This window comes from Budorcas taxicolor, chromosome 13 (assembly GCF_023091745.1).
Source record: "Budorcas taxicolor isolate Tak-1 chromosome 13, Takin1.1, whole genome shotgun sequence".
In the NCBI taxonomy this organism is placed as follows: domain Eukaryota; kingdom Metazoa; phylum Chordata; class Mammalia; order Artiodactyla; family Bovidae; genus Budorcas; species Budorcas taxicolor.
Window position 1 is genome coordinate 52275091 of NC_068922.1, and position 20234 is coordinate 52295324.

Genomic DNA, 20234 nt, shown 5'->3' on the forward strand with positions numbered 1-20234 from the left:
GCATAAAGGGCTTTCCACACATCTCTTATTTCCCCTGACGCTTGCTCCTGTGAACTTTGCTGGTGAGTGTCCCCTTCTCGGGTTTGCGCTGTGGCCCACTGCTGTGTTTCCTCTGGACACCGCACTGCCTCCTTGGACTTGCCTCCTTCTCCCTTTTCTCATTTCCATGATCTTCCCCCTAGTCAGTCAGTAATGTCCACATGGCCGAGAGCAGTGTGAAACAGAGCAGGCTCAGTAGTCTTTGTTTTGTTTTAGGAATTGGCTCTCGAGTGTGAAATGGAAAGGCTTCAGGGAAACAGGAGTTGATGCCAAGTTGACACCTTGGAAAGAGACTCAGGACAGCAAGACTGCCATGCCCCTTCCCAGGGAACCAGCTGAGGGTCCCCTAACTTAGGAGGTAGGAGAGAAGGGAATGAGGCCTGACTTGGGAGAGGGAGAAGGACAAGCATAAGAGGGTGGGTCAGCTTTTGGAGACATCTGTGGCCAAGAATGGTGAGCCCGGGTCAGCAGAGCCAGTGTAGACCCCACCCATCACCATCGGAGTGAGTGACCACAACTGAGTCAGCTTCTGCTGGCTACGTGCCCCTGTGGTACAGAGCTGTGCAGAGCCTCATCTGATCTTCCTGGGTGGATCCCTGCCCTTTGTTGATGGGTCAAGACACTTCTTAGAAGCCCTGCCTTAAACAGAAGGGGAGTCCTTGCCACCCAAGTAGCTGTGGTGCCATAAAGAGGACTAAAGGCCTTGTTCTTGGAGGCTCTAGGTAAATGGGTAGAGGGGAGGCCCTCAGTGTCCCATTGGATCCTCCTTACCTGCCAGTGTACCCATCCCCCGCCTGTGGGAGTGTTGGCCACTACCCTTCCCTCAGGTATTGCTTCTGGCCCAGTGGGAGCTTCTGGACCCAGGGGTTCCAGGCTCTACCCCATCTGGCAACCTGGGCCAATGACCAGCTGGCCCAGGGATACTACAGCCATCTCCTTGCCGACTGTCATATGGCATCATGTTAGGTCCCGCTGACCCCACATTCTCACTGAGCTCTTTCCCTCACCCTGCTCTGCCTCCCTCAGCCCCTTTCTTCCAGAGAGCACATCCATATGGATTCCAACCCCCATTTCAGGTTCTGCTTCCAGGGAATCCACCTAAGGGGATGGGCTTATGGCAATGTCGTCTTTCCTCCTGGGTTGGGTTAAGGGAAGAGGAGGCCTTGCTGCTGCTTTTTCTCCTGCTCTGGCAGCCCCACTGCACAGGTCTACACACAGGCACATGTGCCTCCTTGCAGCCCTCCTCCTCCACCTTCTGCAACTAAGCTGCTCCCTTGCAGAAGTGGGCTTGGAGGAGTTCTGTCAACCTAGAGGCTTGATGATGAGTTTTTGGTTTTCAGGTGAGACTGAGAGAGGGGATGGCCCCACATCACTCAAAAAGGGGCAGAGCGCAACCTGGTCGCCTCTCGTTACCTGTTCCCGGCCCGGCCTGCCCTGCCCCTGGGGATCCGCTAGGGCTCCATGCTGCAGAACCACGCGAGCACCACTGCCAGGCGTGCCAGGCTGGGGCCTGCGAGCAGCCACTCAACCACATTCCACGCGGCAGGCAGTTTGTCTTGGCGAGGTGGCCCTCCGGGCCTGGCTCCAGGAAGGGCTTGGGGAGCAGCCCAGACAAACTTGCTTTCACCACAGAAGCCAAAGCTGGCTGGGCTTGAGTCAGTGTCAGTCCCAGTGGCCAGACCCTCCTCCACCCACCTGAAGGCGGACTCAGGCCCTGGGTGAGGGGCGATGTGTGGAGGGGGGCCAGGCTCCCAGCTGGGTGGAACCCCAAAAGAGGCTGTAGGGGCAGGGAGCCAGGCCAGAGGGCTTTCCTGCCCAGCCCTCCACCCCAAGGCAGACCTTCAGGAACTGGACTCACGGGACGGCTGCGCATTATAGTATGGCCTTTGGCCATGGTGCCAGGTGGACAGACTCTTACACCCTGGCCATGGGGAGGCACCCACACCTCCCCTGGGAGCCCTGGCAGCTCACCCCAAGGGGCCCGTGGCACAGCCAAGGGTCCTCAGGGCAGTGTTCATTCCCAGGCTGGCAGGGAATGAGGAAGGGAAGTCTTTGGAGAACCAAGATGCCAGGATGCTGGGCTCCAAGGAACAACAGATCTCTGCTTGACAGTGTTTTCCTTCCCCTTTTTTAAACACTTGGCTCTTTCTCTCTCAAGGAATAAAATTGCCACAAGGAATGTGCATAAATATCTTGTTTGTCTTGAAAGTCCTGTTTCTGTTACTGCCCTGCTGGGAAGTCTCTTCCATATCTCTAAAGTCACCCTGTCTCTTCTGCTCCATCTCCAGTGGGGGCTGTGTATGTACTCAGAACACCCCCTTTCCCTTGCCAGTCCCTTCAGCTCTAATCCCAGCAGCTGCCCCTCCTCACTCCTCATCTCCTCAGGACTGAGGCAAGGTGGGGGCAGGGGTGGGCTTGGACATCTTCTCCTTTGAGAAGTGACTAGAAGCAGGGGCACCTGGACAGAGGGTCCATGAGTGTCTTTCTGAAACTCCAAAAGAAGGGACTCAGAGCTAAGGGTTCAGCTGAGGGGAGACAGGTTTGCATCGAGGTAGAATGACTTAGTGAGCATTTGATTTGTAATGGTTCAACATTAGACATTTAATGAATGCAATTCAGCACAACAAAATAATGGAGAAATTTATACGATTCTCTTTATATGCACATAAGCATTCCATAAAATTAGGCATCCATTCATAATTAAACTTTTTTTTTAGAAAATTAGGAATAGAAGGATGCCTATAAAACCAAACATGACATTTAATGTTAAAAGTTTGCCGTTCATGACGAGGAATGAAATGAAACTGCCCACTAACACTACTTCTATTTAACTTTGTATTGAAGGCACCAATGGTGTATTTAAGAAAGAAAAGGAAAGAAAAGAAATAAGGATTGGAAATGAAGAAAAACACTGATGATAACACAGATGACAATATCAACTTAAGAAAATCCAAGATGATCTGTGGAAGTATTACAAACTGTGAGTTAAACTTGACCCCTTGCTCACACCATATATAAAAATTAAAGTATCTTCTTGATTTGGGGATAGGTGAAGGTTTCTTAGAAAGGATACAAGAAACACTAACCATAAAGAAAAGATTGATAATTTAGACTACATTCAACTAAGAAATTCCAGTTATCAAAAAATCCCTTAGTGACAGTGAGCAGGAAAGTGTGGAAGAAGTGACAGGAGGACCTGAGTCCATCAGAGAGGTCAACGCCCACATCAGTCAGGACTCTCACTTTGGGGGTCTTCTTATGAACAACAGACTTCAAAGTAGCTGGCTTCAAGCTGGCTCATTCCCTTCTGTCACCCAAAGTGTGTTGTTACTGCTTGCTGGAATGGCAGCAGAGGAAGGAAGCTCGTGGGTGTATGTGCAAAGCTGTGGACAAGGAGGGGAAGTTGGTCAGACCAGGAGTAGGAGCAAGGAGCCTCTGAGAATCACTGAAGAGCCTGGTTCTTCTAGAACCAGGGGACAAAGACACTGTGTGATCTGTGAACTTCTTTCTATCTGGAGAAGTAGTCTTAGGGAAGAGACAAGAGATTTGGGGGTCCATTTGAAACACCTCAACCATGTATAATGCTTGTCTCATTCTAAGTTGATCATATGGTGGGGGAAATAGACCTTAGAGGTTACTCTGGCAAACAACTAACAACTTATATTCAAGGGCATGAGGTTTTACTGTTTTAGCTTTCACATTTATGTCCACAGTTCATCTTAATTGATTTTTGTGAATGCTGTGTAATAGAGGTCAGGTTCCATCTTTTCATATGAATATTTGATTGACCCAAAGTCATTTATTGAAAAGACCAGCCTTTCTGCATTGCACGTCAGTTTCCATTTTTCTGGGAGATTTTTCTCTTTTTGGTTGCACCATGTGGCTTGTGAGATGTTAGATCCCCGACCAGGAATTGAACTCAGACCACAGCAGTGAAAGCTCTGAGTTCTAACCACTTGACTGTCAAAGAGTTCCCTGGGAGATTTTTCTTTTTGGAAGAAACTAAGGGCGCCTCCAATATGGGCAGGGATGGGAAGAGGAGGATGTTTAGCAAAACAGTCAGCATCAGGGCTGATCAAAGGTGCGGTCAGACTTCCTTGGAGTCAGTGAGGCCTGTTCACAGCGGGTCCTGTCTGAGCCAAGTGCAGCCCCAGAGGCTGCTGGAGGATGCAGAACACAGCAGCGTGGTTCTGCTGGGAAACAAATGGGAAGGACACAGGATTTCCTGGGAGATGCTCTTTCTCTAAAGGTCAAGTGACCAACAACGTGACCCCCATCTTATTCCCACCCCATTAGCCCTGTGGGAAAAAAAAGCCTGGTGGTGGGCTGATGCTGAGAAGGATCCCTTTGTCATCTGTCATCTTGGTACCTCCACCGGAAACAGTCTGAGCAGAGTTTGCGTCATGTGGTCTCAGGACAGGGATGACATGCAGATGATGAAAAATTCATAAACTGACTTCAACCAGGAAAAACTAACTTCCTCTTCCACTGCTGGACTGCCTGGGGCCACCTCCGGTGCACACAGTCACTCCCTATCCAGAGCCCCTCATCTTTGCCTCTTCACTGTGCACCTGTCTGACTTCGTCTGCCAGGACTGCATCCCTTTGCCTGAGATATTTCTCTAGTTTCTGGGGCCTGTTGTCACCCTAGAAGTTCCAGGAAGGTGGTGCTCTCCTCTCACCGCCCCTAGAAGCTTCTGACCACTGACTGATGCTTGCTCCTTGACCCTCAGGTGGGAAATCTGAGGCATGTGTTTTACATGGTTTCCCAGAGTTTTCTGGTGGGACTAAGCCTCAGATAACTCACAAAAGTGACTTGCTTACACACACCCAGTATTGGGCTTCCTTGCCTCCCCTGCCTCCCTTCCTCTGTCTCTCACTACTGCTCCCTGAGATTACGCCCCAAATAAACCCTCCAAGACCAAATCTTTGTCTCACACTCTACTCCTGGGGGAATCCACGTGAAGACAACCCCCATTCCAGGTGCATGATGCCACCCTAACCAATATGAATATAGGCACAGGGTTAGAACTTTCACCATTGGCCTGTTGTGTTCAGCACTTCCAGGGGTCAATCCCTGTGACCCAGTCTTGTCTTGTCTACAAAGCCTCAGGACTGTTGCTAGAATTAGGACCTTGTTATATGCTAGCATTTGTTGGGCAGTGGGGTCTCCATAGAGATTTATGTAAGATCAAGACCAGGCCTCTGTCACTAGTTTAACATCACCCTGACTCAGGATGGCTGGACAAACTTTATTTTCTTGGGCTCCAAAATCATGGTGTGTGGTGGCTGCATCCACGAATTTAAAAGACACCTGCTCCTTGGAAGAAAAGGTATGACAAATCTAGACAGCATTTTAAAAAGCAGAGACATCACTTTGTCAACAATGGTCCTTATAGTCCAAGCTATGGTTTTCCCAGGAGCCATGTACAGATGTGTGAGTTGGACTATCAACAAGGCTGAGTGCTGAAGAATTGATGCTTTTGACCTGTGGTGTTGGAGAAGACTCTTGAGAGTCCCTTGGACTGCAAGGAGATCAAACCAGTCCATCCTCAAGGAAATCAGTCCTGAATATTCATTGGAAGGACTGATGCTGAAGCTGAAACTCCAATACTTTGGCCACCTGATTCGAAGAACTGACTCATTGGAAAAGACCCTGATGCTGGGAAAGATCGAAGGCGGGAGGAGAAGGGGAAGACAGAGGATGAGATCACCACTGTCTTGATGAACATGAGTTTGAGCAAACTCTGGGAGATAGTGAAGGACAGGGAAGCCTCGCATGCTGCAGTCCAAGAGATTATAGAGTCGGACACATCTGAGCAACTGAACAACAGGATGGCTGGCGTGATGGAGAATAGAGTACCTTTCAACTAGAGAACGCTGGAAGTCCACAGACATGTTCTGACTGTGAGAACCAGAAAAAAAAAAAATGCCTTCGTTGCTTTGCTGGAAGCGCTGCAGACCCAGATGCAGGCCCAGACTTGCTTGCAGGCTTGTCTCGTACTGATCCACGACTCATGGTCCAGATTCACTCACTCACTAATTTATCAGTTGCAAAAAGGCTTGGTGCGATTACTTGCCAGATATGGTTAACAGTTGTCATCTCACGTGACATCCCTGACTAGAGACTGTGTTAAAAAGGATTTTGTGACCCTGGTGGTTCTGTGGAATAGAAGAACTGTTGGTTATACATGTCCATGTCCCCTCACTGTTTCAGAATTTGTTTACAACATCCTACCACAAAGCCTGCTGGTGGCTTTTTCCCTGCAGGAAGGACAAGCAGGCCAGAAGTGTTAATCTCCTGGGAGCAGCCTCTAGGCAGTGACAGATGAGGGCTGGAAGATCAATATCCCAGATCCTCTTGCCCTTTGGGTGAGAAAACTCAGATGTGCTCTACACTGTCTTCCAGAGTTCTGCAGCAGGGAACCTGTCCCAGGTTCTGCCTCTAGGGGTACCAAAACCAAGATACATGAGAAAGAAAATTGTGTCAGTCAGCTAGGCTGCCCAGATAAAATACCATAGACTAGGTAGCTTAGACAAAGAAATTTATTTTCTCATGGATCTGGAAGTTAGAAGTCCCAGACCAAGGTGCAGGCTGATTCGATTCCTGGGGAGGACTCCCTGACTTGTGGGTGGCTGCCTCCTCGCTGTGTCGTCACACAATGCAGAGAGCTCCGGGCTCTCTTCCTCTTTACACACGGTCACCGGTTTCATCAGATTAGGGTCCCACTCTTATGACCTCATGTAACCTTCATCACCTGCTTAAAGGTCCTATTTCCAAATACAGCCACAAAGGCAGAGGGGTTTGGGCTCCATGTATGAATTTTGAGAGGACACAACTCAGTCTAGAGCAAGCATCGTAAGTGATTGGCTCTGTCTGCTATGAATGAGGGAGTGGGAAGTGTCTTTACCGATTGACTGGCTGCACTGAGCAGTTTGTGGGATCTCAGTTTCCTGAAACTGGACCCCCAGCAGTGGAGAAGTGCAGGGTCCTAACCACTTGACCCCCAAGGAATTCCCAGGTGTGAGCAGCATAGACTCAAACTGTGGCTTGGGTATAGTTGTGAGATCCATGAGGACAAATACCGCATCTTGTTTACACCAGCCACAGCACCTGACCCATTCCAGGAACCAGAGCTACCACTGCTCAGTAATGACCTGCATCTCGTAAGATCAGCAGGTAGCAGTCAGTCAGTTTGGGAGGGCCCTGGGCTGCAGAAACTGCTCAAAGCACGCATGGAACAGGGTGTGGCTGCCAGGCTTTGGGGCTCTGCAACACAGGCTGAAGGCAGGGACTGAGGGGAGGCGAGGCAAGCACTAAGGCAGGATGACCCAAGGCTACCCCGTCATGGGCCCAGGGGAGATGAATCCCAAGGACTGCAGGAACACAAGAGGAGAAAGTGGAGGCCTCTGAAGGACAGGGCCAGCCCATCTGCCTTGGCAAGTGTATTAGTCCAGAGGCCTGCAGGGTGCAGACTCAGGGGAAAGATAGGGTTTCCACAGGCCAGAGTCAAGGAGTGCCGGCAGGAGAGAGAACGAAGCCTGAAGCCTGGAGCTGGACCCTGGGCTCTCTGGACATTGCCTCAAAAAAGTGGCTCCCAGTGTCATAGAGGCAGACCTTTGGGGTCCAGGGGACACTGGTGGGGGAGCGACTGGGATTCATCCTGAGTTGGGTGAATGAGCCTGGGAATCCTGCCTTTCTAACCACCTCTCTTCCCAAACTCTAGGACAGGAGAGCTGGCAAGTGCCTAGAGCTGGGGAGGAGCGAAGAGGTTAGGGGTGTTAGGCAGCCTTAGAAGCAAAGTTTCCCCACCCAGAGGCCTCCAATCAGGAAGAATTTCACTTCTGAGCCTCTGTACATTGGGGTAGTATTTAGTTGGCTCTGTTCTGGTTCCCAGCAATGTCCTTCTGACAAGACCCTCTCCAACCCGCTTTGGTCCCGGTCAGACAGCTGGGGGACTGATTCCTCAGTGCTCAGAATGTGTTCCCAGTCAGTGCTGTCAGGGCTGAGCCCATGTCCTGGGTCTTCAGGCCTGCTGGCTTCCCACCCCTCCAGGGCCCCCCTACACAGTACCCGAGAGCATATCTTGGGCAGGGAATACTTGTCAGTTGAACTCCAATGCTATCGAAAAAGTCCAAGGTATAAGAAGGCTGCTCAGGGGCATTTCAGAGCTGTAGAGTGAAGCAGACCCATGCCAAGGAAGCAGACAGAGAGGCCAGGTGGCTAGCTGCATTTGTGTTTATTGTTTTTTTCCAACCTCAGCAGAACATGAGGCCAGGGGCAGCTGGGCCCATGATTCTATGGGGCCAGGTAGAGTCATCTGTGTGGAGGGCCAGAGTCCATGAGACATTCACCGAGGGCAAGATCAACCAATCCAAGGGTCCTGGCGCCTCCTCTTCTGTGTCCTTCATGCCCAAAGCCCCCTCTGAGATTCATGATGTGGCAAGAATGAGTGAGCAGGACCCAAGGAGTGGGGCAGCCACGGGATCAAGTAGCTGTCAGAAGCTCCATGGGAGCCTAGGCAGGCTGCTGGGCACCACCCCTTGCCCCAGAGAGAACTGGGATGCTGGGATGGTTGAGATGGTCAGATGCAAACAGGACCTTCCCAGGCCACCTCTCCCTGAGCTCTTTCCCCCAGTCCCCATCCCTGCTCGTATCACCAGATGTCCTTGGTCTGTACAAGGTCCATCTCTTTCAGAGGAACTGACCCAGCAAGTAAGGTCAGGCATCCCAGCACCTCCCTAGGATGCTCTCCGAACAAGAGCATCAGCACAGTGCTGGGGCTTCCAACAAGCCCCAAGAAAAGGGAGGTGAGAGAAGCCTGTAGGACTGAAGTGCCCTTGAGCACAGGGAGGAAGGGCTCTCCCCATTCATGGTTGTGGGTTGAGGTCTGCCTGCAGCCCTGGCCCTGCATCTGTCTGTGCTATCATCCACAGCATGGGAGTGAATCCTGGAGGGACCACTAGTCCGAGCTCAGTGGGGGCAACACCTGTAGACCTGGTGGGGAAGGAAAAGATGAAGATCCTGGAGGAAGGCTGGCCACAGGCAACGGGAAGCCACTTCTCTCTTCTTGTTTAGCCTGGGCCACTGGGTTTTGTGGTCCTGACAACTGTCTAGATGGGCCCTGGAGAGGGAGACCTGGACCTCAACTCCCCATCCCTGCTAAAGGCTTTTGGAGAGAGCCCATCCAAGGGCGGAGGTGGGGGTGGGGAAGGCAAGACCCAGCCAAAGACCTACCGTAATTAGGAGTACGCCAGGCCTTGAAGTCCCCGAGCTGGAGAGTGAAACTTGTCAGAATCTTCAAAAGGCTGGTCTACAGTAACCAAGGAGGGGAACCATAAGCCATGTGTAGCCTGCACCCCTCTTGATTGGAAGCAGCAGGCACTTTTTCAGGGCAGAGCTATCAAGAGCCTTGAAGGTAGTCAGCCGCCCCCACTCCTAGCCTGGGCCCAGCACTGCAGACAGTTAGGTGAGGTGTGTCCCTCAGACCTCTTAGGAGGTGCAGCCTCAAGCTCTTGCTCCCCTAGTTTCGTCAGTCAAGAGAGATGACTCTAGGGGTCGTCTTCCCTCTTCTTCCCAGCATTTCTCCTTCTGAGGGCCTCTCTCAAGGTAAGGAAGTGGACAGCCATGTATCAGGATGGGAAAGGACAGAGGGCAGCCTCCAGAAGTACTGATACTTAATGCAGTGATGGCAGCAAGTCTTCCTCCCACATCCCACGAAATTCACCCCTTCCATCACTCTTGCCTCTGCCTAAACCCCTCACTATGGTCTGCTGCAAAAGAAACTGGTGGTCCTCTGTCCGTCCTATTCCCTGCATTTTAAGCTTCAAACACACTTAAGAAAAATTATCCAAAAATTGGAAACAAGGACAAATATGACCGTGTTCTACCTCAAATCATCCTAGAGCGTCATCTAACAAGCCCACCCCACGAGTCATCTTATTCAAGGGGATGCAACTCTTTTTGACTTGCTATATACATTACTGGTTAGAGCCCAGGCTTTGTTAAGTTGGATGTTGACTTGGAAGAGATTGATAAATGGTACATAAATTATTTCACTAATGGACTGTGGGAGGGTGACCTGGTCTCAATTCCCTATCTATAAAATGGGGAAGGCAAAGCTAGGCTAAAGTTTATCTAAGGTCAGCCTCCCTCCATTCACTGAGTGACCAGGTCTCTCATGATGGTGTATGCTACCCTCCGGTGGACGCAGGGAGGTACAGGTCAAAGGCATGCAGTCCACGCTACGGTTCCTCCAGCTGTGTGTTGGGTCTTTACTCTGGGCTCAACTGGATGGGGGTGAGGCCCTGGAGTGGTTTCCAAACCTTTTCCGACTAGTATCTGAGTCTTTTTGATGGTCCAGAGTGAGACCATCGCAAGCTATGAGGCCCAGGGAAGAGGGTCCAGATAGGCCTCCTTGGACCCCTGCAGAGCTTCCTTCTCTGCACCCCCCAGGGAGAACTGGGCAACTGGCTTGAAGCTCTTGTGAGATACGGTTGGAGTGGGCCCCGCAAGCCCAGCTGCTCCACCAGGTAGGTCCCAGCGAGGCAGCTCAGAGCACTCACCTGGAAGCCCCTCTCCGTGGGTTCTGGGGCAGGCCTGGGGTGGGGAGCTGGGCGGGCGCAGCACGGGGGCAAAAGCGCTCCTCTGTTTGACAGCGGAGATCATGTGGACAGGCGAGAAGGAGAAGACGCTGGTGGTAGGGGCAGCCGCCGGGAGGGACATGGAGGAGGCAGAGGCCAGCGGGGGGCTAGAGGGCATGACTCCGGGGCGGGGCGGGGAGGGGCAGGCGCAGCAGGGAAGGCAGTGGGAGACACAACAGGGAGACAGCACCAGAGTGAGCAGCCTGGTTGCTGTCCTGGCACGAGCAGTATGCCCTGTGTGGGCTGCTGAACTGGGTGCCAGGCTCAGCCCTCAGTGGGAGGCTGTGAAGGTTTTGGGGGGACCAGTACAGTGTAGAGTCTGAGAGCCTCTAGGATTATGGGCTAGCACTTGCTGTTTGGGGCAGCGGGAATCTAGAGACCCTTTCTCTTAGGGTTGGAGATGATAAGACCAGAAGAGGTTAAAAAAGAAAGAAAGAAAGAAAGCAAAACCAGAACATCCAATGAAACCAAATACAGAGAGGTGTCCATAAAGATAAGAATGAAGATGAGATAGAACAAGTTAGGATTCCTGCTGAAAATCACCGGGATTCTGAGAAACTCAGAAATATTGATGGGCCCTGGGGCATCAAGGTTAGAGTCAAAGGTCACGGTTCACAGCAGAGCTGGGGCAGGTGGTCAGGGTGAAGTTTGGGGGGTTCACATAGGCTCCTGTTATAAGGCCCCTCTGTCCAGGATCACAGCTCACACAAGAGCCCTAACTCCCCCTGACAAATATGTGCCCCTTACAAATTGCACTCCCTTTGACCCTCAACACTTTGTTCTCTTCCAGCTTAATGCCAGTCCTCATCATCTTCAGCCCTGGTCCTAGAGGCTTCCTCTATCTCCTTCTTCCAGCTCCTCAATTTTAAGGAAATGTACAAAAATCCACATTCTCAGATCGTCCTGTTCTCTAACCCCCTGACCTCCACAGCTGTGGCTTGTTCTGAGAATAACCAGGGAGCCTCCCACACACAGCCTCTGTCTGCCCCTCCTTCTTCTGCCCCACCTCCTCTCTTGAGGCTCCTGCCCAGGTCATTTCTGGATCCCTCTTTCTACATCCTCATCTGAACCCAATTCCCTGCCTCTCTTTTCCAAACACCAATAGGACTGTGATTTGAGTGTTGTTCAAGAAGCGGCCAGTGGGGTGAGGTTGGGGGTTTCCTGAAAGAAAACAGTAGCCTGAGAAAACTGCTTTTGGCATTTAGAAAACACTCTCATCCCCATCCCCCGCCCCCACTTCGGAACAGTGATGCCTTCAACAGCTGTCCCTGTTCCAAATGTGCTCAGCCCCATGGATCATCTCCTTTAAGACAATGCTGACTGCTAGCTAATGAGGCCCATGGAACTCCATGGAGGGCTTGAGATGAATGGCAGAAATGTACTGTATCTTTCAAGGCCCAGAGCTCACAAATGCATTTTGCATCTTGGGTAGTACTGGGAGTTGTGGGTCAGTCCAGAGCTGCTGGTGGCTGAAGCAGAAGGCAGAGAAGAGGTCTAAGCAGACAGCCTCTGGCAGGGACAGTTCCGGATGTTATTACAGGCATGCCCTGGCAAACTCACTGAGAATGACACCCACTGGAGTGCCACCACAAAGCATGCCCAAGGGGAGTGGATGGGGACTGGACAGGACACTACTAGATGGGACTGGAGCGGGGCTGTGATGCTGGAGTAGGGCATAAGCAGCTAGGGAATTCTTGACCTCTTGGCTGAATGGGAAGACTCCAGGCAATTGGCTTTCGCCCCCTGGGGCACTTTGTTCCTCCACTGCTGACTGATTGTACTGTGTGTGTGATGGATAAGGGGGGCTGGTGTTTCAAATTCCACCAGCTTTGATCTGGGGGGAACCCTGAGACAGGTGGTAAGAGTACTGTGCAGAACTGAAGCAAAGTGGGAGCACTGTAGCCTAGCTAGAGCAAAGAGGAGACAGGAGTCTTGGTGGGGACACCATGCATAGGGGGCTTCTGGTCCCAGACACTGAGCCCAGGCCAAAGGCAGAGCCCCAGAATCCAACTCACAGCCAAAAAGGAGGTAGGCCATGGCAAGGAAGTCTAGGCAGGTGCCAGATATGTTGGTCTTCAGCAATAGCAAACGAAAGACAGGGGACAGGCTAAGGAAAGGCAGGAAAAGCCACGCAACCAGCTCCTTCTTGGCCGGCTTTCCCATTCCTCTGGCACAGCAGTATCTCCCAGGAATCAAGGTGCATGCTGTCTTACAATTGCTGGGCAAGCTCCTTGAAGGTGAGCAAGGGTGGAGCTATCCCCCAAGCCAGGTGCTTTACAGAGTAAGTGCTTCATACATGTCTGCTGAATAGCTAAGCTATAGGAACCTGTAGACAGGCTCTTTTGGAACTTAGTGTTGGAAGGAGGGAGTTGAGGGCCATGCATGGTAAAAGCATAAATGCCCTCTGCTCATCTACCCAGCTCTGAGCTGCACACCTTAAAAAACCATACAGAAGATGGTTCGTGCCCACAGCTAGTGCTGGGATGCAAAGTCACGCACTCTTTCTGAATTGTGTCCAAGCCCTTTATGTACACTTGAACATTCAGGTCTGAGAACAACCTTAAGCAACAGGTGATACTGATCCTGTTTTACAGAGAAAACTGAAGTAACTTGCTGAATGTCAGCTCATTTCAACAAATGCTGGATCCAGGTGTCTGACTACACAGAATTCTCTTGCTCTGCACAACCAGATTGTGGGAGCTACCTCTTCCCTCCTCAAGCCCCCGCGTCTCCTGGGGGCCGTGGGGCCAGGTGGACACCTACTTTTCTTGCGCCCTGAGTTTCCTCACGCTTCCGGCAGGGGGCACCAGCCCTCCTTCTGAAGCTCTGGCATACAAAGGGAAGGCCGGCGGGCCACTAGATTTAAGGAGGATACCCTCGTGTTAAAGCTCATTTCAGCAGGAGGGAAAAGCTAGAAGCGATGTGCACAACTGCGGCCAGCAAAGAGATAAAGGTGCGAGAAGTGCCCTGGCCCCAGGGTGGCGGGGTGGGTCTCCAAAGGCAGAGAGAGGTCGCACACAGGAGGGCAAGGCCAGGGTCGACGCTCACCGGACAGGTGCCGGGAGTTCCTCCCAATCCCATAGGCTAGGAGGGGGCCGAGCTGAGCCCCATTCTGCTCCCCGGGGCCTAGTCCGTCCCCCCCGCCCCCCGGGCAGGGGACACTCACTGGCGAAGGGTGAGGTGGCCGTGGAGCCATTGAGGAAGCTGGGGGACCCGGGCACACCGAGGCCGGTCACGCCCGGGGCCCCGTAGCCGCCGAGGCCAGCTCCGAGGCTGCCGCCGTAGCCGCTCTGCTGTGAGCCGGGGCTGGGCGCGAACCCGCGCGGGGACGCGCTGCCACAGCTGCGCGCATACCCTGCGGGAGAGCCGCCGTCAGTGGCGCGCGCCCGCAGGGAAGGGGCCTCCGGGCGGCGGCGGACGCACCTGGCTCCGGCCCCGGCGTGGCGTCTCCGACGGCGATGGCCAGCGGGCTGCTGAAGGCGTTGATGCCCACGACGGCAGGGTGCGGGTGGCTGGGCGCCAGGGGTCCGAGCGGCGCCGGCGGGCGGGGGGCGCTGTACAGAGCCTCAGCCACGTCCGCCGCGCGCTTCAGGAGGAGCTCCTGCGAAGACAAGAGCGGGCACGGCCGGGGCAGCAGCGGGCGCCGGGAGGCGGGCAGCACCGGGCCCGGCGCGGGGAGGCGGGCGGAGGCGCCATACCTGGTTGCCGCTGGGCACTCCGTACAGGGCCTCTGCCAAGTCGGCCGCCCGCTTCAGCAACACTTCCTGGGGGCAGGGGAGGAGACGGCGGACGGAGGGGCGGCCCCGGGCGGGGGTGGCGGGGGTGCAGGGGGCCCGGAGCTACCTCTTCCCTCCCTGTCCCCCCTCTGGCCACCAGCCACCGTCCCCCCTGCCTCGCCCTTTTGAGTACCTTGGGCAGCCTCTCGGGGTCTCCGGGGTGTCTGGGAATAACTTTCTGCAGCCTCTGGAATCCGTAGTCAATGGTGGGCTCATTCAGGGCTGGGGAAAGGGGCGGTGTTTGCAGGACGCCCCTCCCCGCATAGCGCCTACCAGCAAGCGGTCCCCGAGCCTGGATGCAGAACCCCTCCTCCGAGCCCAGCCCAGGCCTCTGGGAGAACTCCAGGCACGTGGGTCGGCAAGGTTCGGGAAATTTCCTCAGTTCCTTTCGTGCTCATTGATTCAACAAATGTTTAGCCAGGCCCTGTGCCAGCTGCTTGGCATTAACACACATGCACTATAGGATCCCATTTGTGATTTGAAAAAAGACAACGGTATAAAATAAAACTTCAGTACTCCTAGGGACAAGACTGGAGTTTTGTCTGCAGCTTTTCTTTGAGTTTATAAGGAGTAAACTATTTACCATAAAAAGAGAAAAAACGCGCAACAGTCTCCATTTATCACAGCTCTGGTGGACTCTTAGCGGCGCCTGACTGTTAGGGGTACGCCTGTGCCCCAGGAACGGGCTGGCCCACACCCAGGGCTCTGGGGTGGATGCTGCAGCCTCCTGACCAGGCTTCCAAAACCTCTTCCCTTCCCCTCCCCCCTCCTCTGGTCTGGCGGAGACCTATCTCACCAGCCTTAAAGCCCTACCTACCTTCTCCACTTCAAACTCTGCATTTAGTGAATTTCCTTTTTTGATGTTGTTTAGTTGCTAAAGTTGTGTCGGACTCTTTTGTGAGCCCATGGGCTGTAGCCCACCAGGCTTCTCTGTCAGTGGGATTTCCCAGGCAAGAATACTGGAGTGGGTTGCCATTTCCTTCTCCACGGGATCTTCCCGAGCCAAGGATAGAACCCATATCTCCTGTATTGGCAGATAGATTCTTTACTGCTGAGCCAGCAGGGAAGCCCATCTTAAGGCACCACTTCAAGGGTCTGCGTACTTGCCATTCCTTCTCCTGGGACACCTTTTCCTCCTCACCTCTACCTCCTTATTGACCCCTCTGGTTCCAGCTTAGCAGTGTAGCCGGCACTCCCACCTGGAGGTTTGCTTGGACCATCTACCAGCTCTTCCACTGTGTAACTCTACCAGCCCATGTGGTGTTCCCTGCTTGTCCCCTCTCACTCTTATATTGGAGCTCCCAGCAAGCAGTAAGTAGGGTGCCTTTTGAAGGGCTCAGTGAATATCTCTTGGGTGGGGTGGGGGAATGGGGAGAAGTGCTGGAAGGTGGCAGTGGAGAGCATACTGGCCAGGGGTCAAATAGAGCCAGGACGGGGGATGAAGCCAGATCTTCAGGAGTGGCCTACACGCCTGTCCTCTGTTAACTTTTTGCCCTCGCTTCGTGCAAGGTATGTGTGTGTGTTTGTGTGCATGCAGAATGAAGCCTGGGGTGGCTTGGGGGAACCAGGAGAACCAGGAAGATCTGGGAAGCAGCAAGTTATCTGGGGGCATCTTTTTTTTTTAACTTTTTATTTTGCATTGCAGTATAGAAGGGGACGACAGAGGATGAGATGGTTGGACGGCATCACCGACTCAATGGACGTGGGTTTGGGTGGACTCTAGGAGTTGGTGATGGACAGGGAGGCCTGGCATGCAGTTCATGGGGCTGCAAAGAGTCGGACACGAGTGAGCGACTGAACTGAACTGAATAGCCAATTAACAATGTTGTGGTAGTTTCAGGTAGATGGCAAAGGGACTCAGCCATACATTTACATGTATCCATTCTCCCTATTGGGGGGCATCTTTGAAATAAATCTCCCTGTGGAGATGTTCTAGACACTGGGGAGTGCAGAAGGTGAAGCGGGTGAGGGGAGTTGCTCTGGTGGAGGCCAGGGAGTGAAACAGAAGTGAGGGAAAGAAGGTCCAGAGAGGAGGTGTCCTGGGGTGTGGGGTGAGCACCAGCAGGGGCTTAGGGGGTCTGGCCGCCTGGCCACACCACAGCGATTTGCCGACTCCCATACCAGGGCTAGTGTGTGTGACGTGGGGCTCCTTCCTGCAACCCTGGGTCTCCCCTCACCCACCTGACTCCTTACCTGTGTAGACAAAGCGTCCCGGGGCTCCCTTGCAAAATTGCTTGGATTTGTAGGACAGGGTCACCTCCACCACCCCAGGGATGTGCCGTGGGGGCGTCTGTACCCGTATGGCATGGGGCGTGATGAGCTGCGAGGGGAGAAGGGAGGCCTGCGGGTTCTGACCCGGTGAGGGCAGGGTCCAGCCCCAGGCTGGGAGGGAGACTGGCGGGAGTGGCCCACCTCACTCCACACGAGCACGTTCCCAAACACGACCTGTAACCCGTCGAAGAAGTTGTCGCCGATGACAATGACGGTGGCGCCGCCTGTGGTCCAGCCCTCCCCGGGACTGATGGCCTTGATGCAGGGGGTGGCAGCTGGGAGGCAGGAGAGGAGCCAGGTCAGGGGCCCACGCCAAGGTGGGGACTGGGGCTAGCTGGGCCCGGGGCAGTAGGGTGTGGACTGGGGGGTCCTGACCTTCGGAGGGGTCCAGGCGGCGTGCCCTGCGGCCATGCTTGGAGTTGTTGTGCACAAACATGTTGTCTGACACAGCCAGCACATGTCCGTCCACGCTCACTGTTGTGGACACCACCACCTGTGGGGAGAGCCAAGGCCAGCCTGGCTGGGGCTCCCAGTAAGGGACTGCTGGGGGGGCACTGGCAACTTGAGGCTGGTGGCTGGATACTGTAACTGTAGTTCAGAGTCACTGGCATGAGGAAGAGCTTCAGCCCTGCTGGGGCTGAGCTGGTGGAAGGGGGACCAACTGGATCAGGTGACCCTCAGATACACAGTCTCTGGCTGCCCAGGGGAATGGACCCCCAGGAGCTAGAAAAATCGAAAGCCCTGAAAAAAAAAAACCTCTGACTCCTTGGGCAGAGTGGCTGCTATTTCTCCACTCACATGCACCACAGGCTGTATCCTTGGGGCGCCAAGTCAGGAAGGGTCTTAGGCAAGTGCAAGTGAGCGTTTTGATGGGGCAGGGGGGCATCAGCTTGAGAACCCGTCAGCAGAAGCCCCTACCCTTGGGAGGAAATTGGGGCTACCTCCTTCTCCCCTCTACCCTTCACTGGGAGGGGTGTGCAGGTTGGGGATGTGCTAAGGGCAGCTGCTCTCTGCTTCACGCTATGCAAATTAGCTGGGTCGTTAATCATGTAAAAATGTCACAATTAGCATCTCCTTAAGTGGGACTCTAATGAAGCCTCCCTTGGCAGCCAGAGTAAGTGGAGACAGAGCTGCCCCACCCCCAGCAGGCACCAGGCTCCAAAACATGGGTCTGAGCAGAGATCAGCCCCTGGGGCCTTAGGATGGCAGGGTCACATCATGCCCGCCACCCCCCCTCCCAGCAGGAAAGGGTAGCAGACCCTCAGACCCACCTGGAAACGGCGCATGTCTCGGGGATTCCCCGCATTCTTTAGGCAATTCTGGTTGCATTTGAGGAAGAACTTGAGGAAGAACCTGAAACAGTGTGGTGGGTGGGCTCAAGGGGCTGAGGGTTCTAGAAACAGATGGAGATCCAGCTGCTTTCTGCCACGCTGCCTCCCAGCGGGGCAACTTCCCCTCTGCCTGCTCACACAAGGCACACACCCCACATTCCCATCCTAAGCTCCATATGCACAGGGTACATGTCACACATCCAGGAGACCTGTCCCAACAACAACTTCACTGTCCAGAAAATCTCCCACCTCCACAGTCTATAGATTACATAGTGCTTTACTGTCTCACAAAGTATACACTCATCATATCTATACACAGTATATTCATCCTAGAGAACACATCCATTATATATATACTATATATACCTAGTACTCATGAATTATTATATACTCCATATGTAACAGGTACACCCACTTACTAAAAACTTATCCCATACCATGTATATTTGTCATAGTATATGCTCATCACTGGAGAAGGCAATGGCAACCCACTCCAGTATTCTTGCCTGGAGAATTCTGTGGACAGAGGAGCCTGTTGGGCTACAGTCCATGGGGTCACAAGGGGCGGGACACGACTGAATGACTGAGCGCAGCACATGCTCATCACATACAGAGTGCATTCGTATCACATAGTGTAGCCTTCCCCCAGAGTGTACCTATCAGTCTGGAGATGTTTACTCATCATGAACAGTAAATATACTATCTACACTGTATATCGGAGAAGGAAATGGTACCCCACTCCATTATCCTTGTCTGGAGAATCCCACTTGTGGGCTATAGTCCATATGGTCGCAAAGAGTCAGACATGGCTGAAGTGACTTCGCATGCACGCACACTCTATATGCCTTATATACTACTACGCACAAGATACAGCCGTCACACATAAAGTAGACCTATCGCGCTTCACGGAAGCATTTATAATATGTACTCTCCATCAGCCTGGACATGTGGTATGCTGATCACATACAGTCTCTATCATCACGCACAGTGTATGTCCATCCTACACTGTATATGCACTGAAAGGATATGAGTGCATACCTGAGTACACCATTTTTATGTTGTATGTGATTTCCCAGAATAGTCACTGCAGACATTGTACTGTCATCACATGTAGCAGATTCCCCCTTCCTTCGTCACCAGCACATCCCCCCAACAAATTCCCCTCACACACAGACCCTCTGTCCCACTACATCCCCAGCAAACAGATCTCCCTCACACACATTCTATATCCTTTATGTGTATGCTTAGTCTCTCCGTCGGGTCTGACTCTTTGCAACCCCATGGATAGCCTCCCAGGCTCCTCTGTCCATGGGGATTCTCCAGGCAAGAATACTGGGGTGGGTTGCCATGCCCTTCTCCAGGGTATCTTCCCCGCTGAGGGATCAAACCCAGGTCTCCTGCATTGCAGGCTGATTCTTTACCATCTTAGCCACCAGGGAAGCCCTATATTCCTTATACACATAGCAAACACTACACAGAGCATATAGTCATCATATACACGTGGTGTACCTGTCAGACACACTATACAGATACACAGTGGATACCTTCTTTTGCACATACAGTAATTAGAAAAAAGCACAGTATATGCAGTGATGTGACTGTTATTTTAGATAAACACATGAGAACTTGATCCTTCTTTTAGGCATTTGATGGGGATGGTGAGACCTTCTCTTCCCCCGCCCACTCTCCATGAGGTAACCATGGATAATACTCTGGTTTTGTACTGTTAGTAAACTCAGGATACTATCAGTCATCTGCCTTTACCACTGCAGGACTCTGTGAACATCCGGGGAGTTGCTCTTTACAAACTGTAGTATTCTGGGCTACAGTCTGTGGGGGTCCCAGTACAAAGCATAGCCTCCTGGGCTGCTCTATGAGCTGAGCTACTCCAGTCAGCTGCCTCAGTTGATCAGCTCCCTGGTTTTGAACTCCAGATGTGTACATCCATTTAGCTCATCAGAGTTGCTTCCAAACTCTATGAGCATGAAATCAGATTTGTAGTAGGCTGTAAAAGCCTAGTCCCCAAAGCGGAAGTCCCCAAGTCCTGGGAGGGGTGGGCACCACCCCTGGACAGAGGTGTCCCCAGGGGAACTTCCACCCCTCAGTGGAAGGTGGCAGCAGTCGCTTTCCCGGAGATGTGTCTCCCCTCCCACCTCTGACCCCTTAGCCCGTCA

General features: G+C 52.9%; 1 protein-coding gene across 1 annotated transcript in view; it reads right to left on the reverse strand.

Annotated features, from left to right (window-relative positions):
• Positions 1 to 8369: 8369 nt before the first annotated feature.
• The window catches only part of EBF4 (EBF family member 4), a 60202-nt gene continuing 48337 nt past the window's right edge, over positions 8370 to 20234 (reverse strand). The window contains exons 8-18 of the mRNA XM_052650540.1: positions 18001 to 18082; positions 17105 to 17222; positions 16871 to 17004; positions 16652 to 16778; positions 14592 to 14680; positions 14381 to 14446; positions 14106 to 14283; positions 13849 to 14037; positions 10605 to 10802; positions 9277 to 9352; positions 8370 to 9036 (exon numbers count right to left, since the gene is read on the reverse strand). Of these exons, the coding sequence (XP_052506500.1) occupies positions 9282 to 9352; positions 10605 to 10802; positions 13849 to 14037; positions 14106 to 14283; positions 14381 to 14446; positions 14592 to 14680; positions 16652 to 16778; positions 16871 to 17004; positions 17105 to 17222; positions 18001 to 18082 (1252 nt within the window). The 3' untranslated portion in view covers positions 8370 to 9036; positions 9277 to 9281. The remainder of the gene's footprint in view (positions 9037 to 9276; positions 9353 to 10604; positions 10803 to 13848; positions 14038 to 14105; positions 14284 to 14380; positions 14447 to 14591; positions 14681 to 16651; positions 16779 to 16870; positions 17005 to 17104; positions 17223 to 18000; positions 18083 to 20234) is intronic.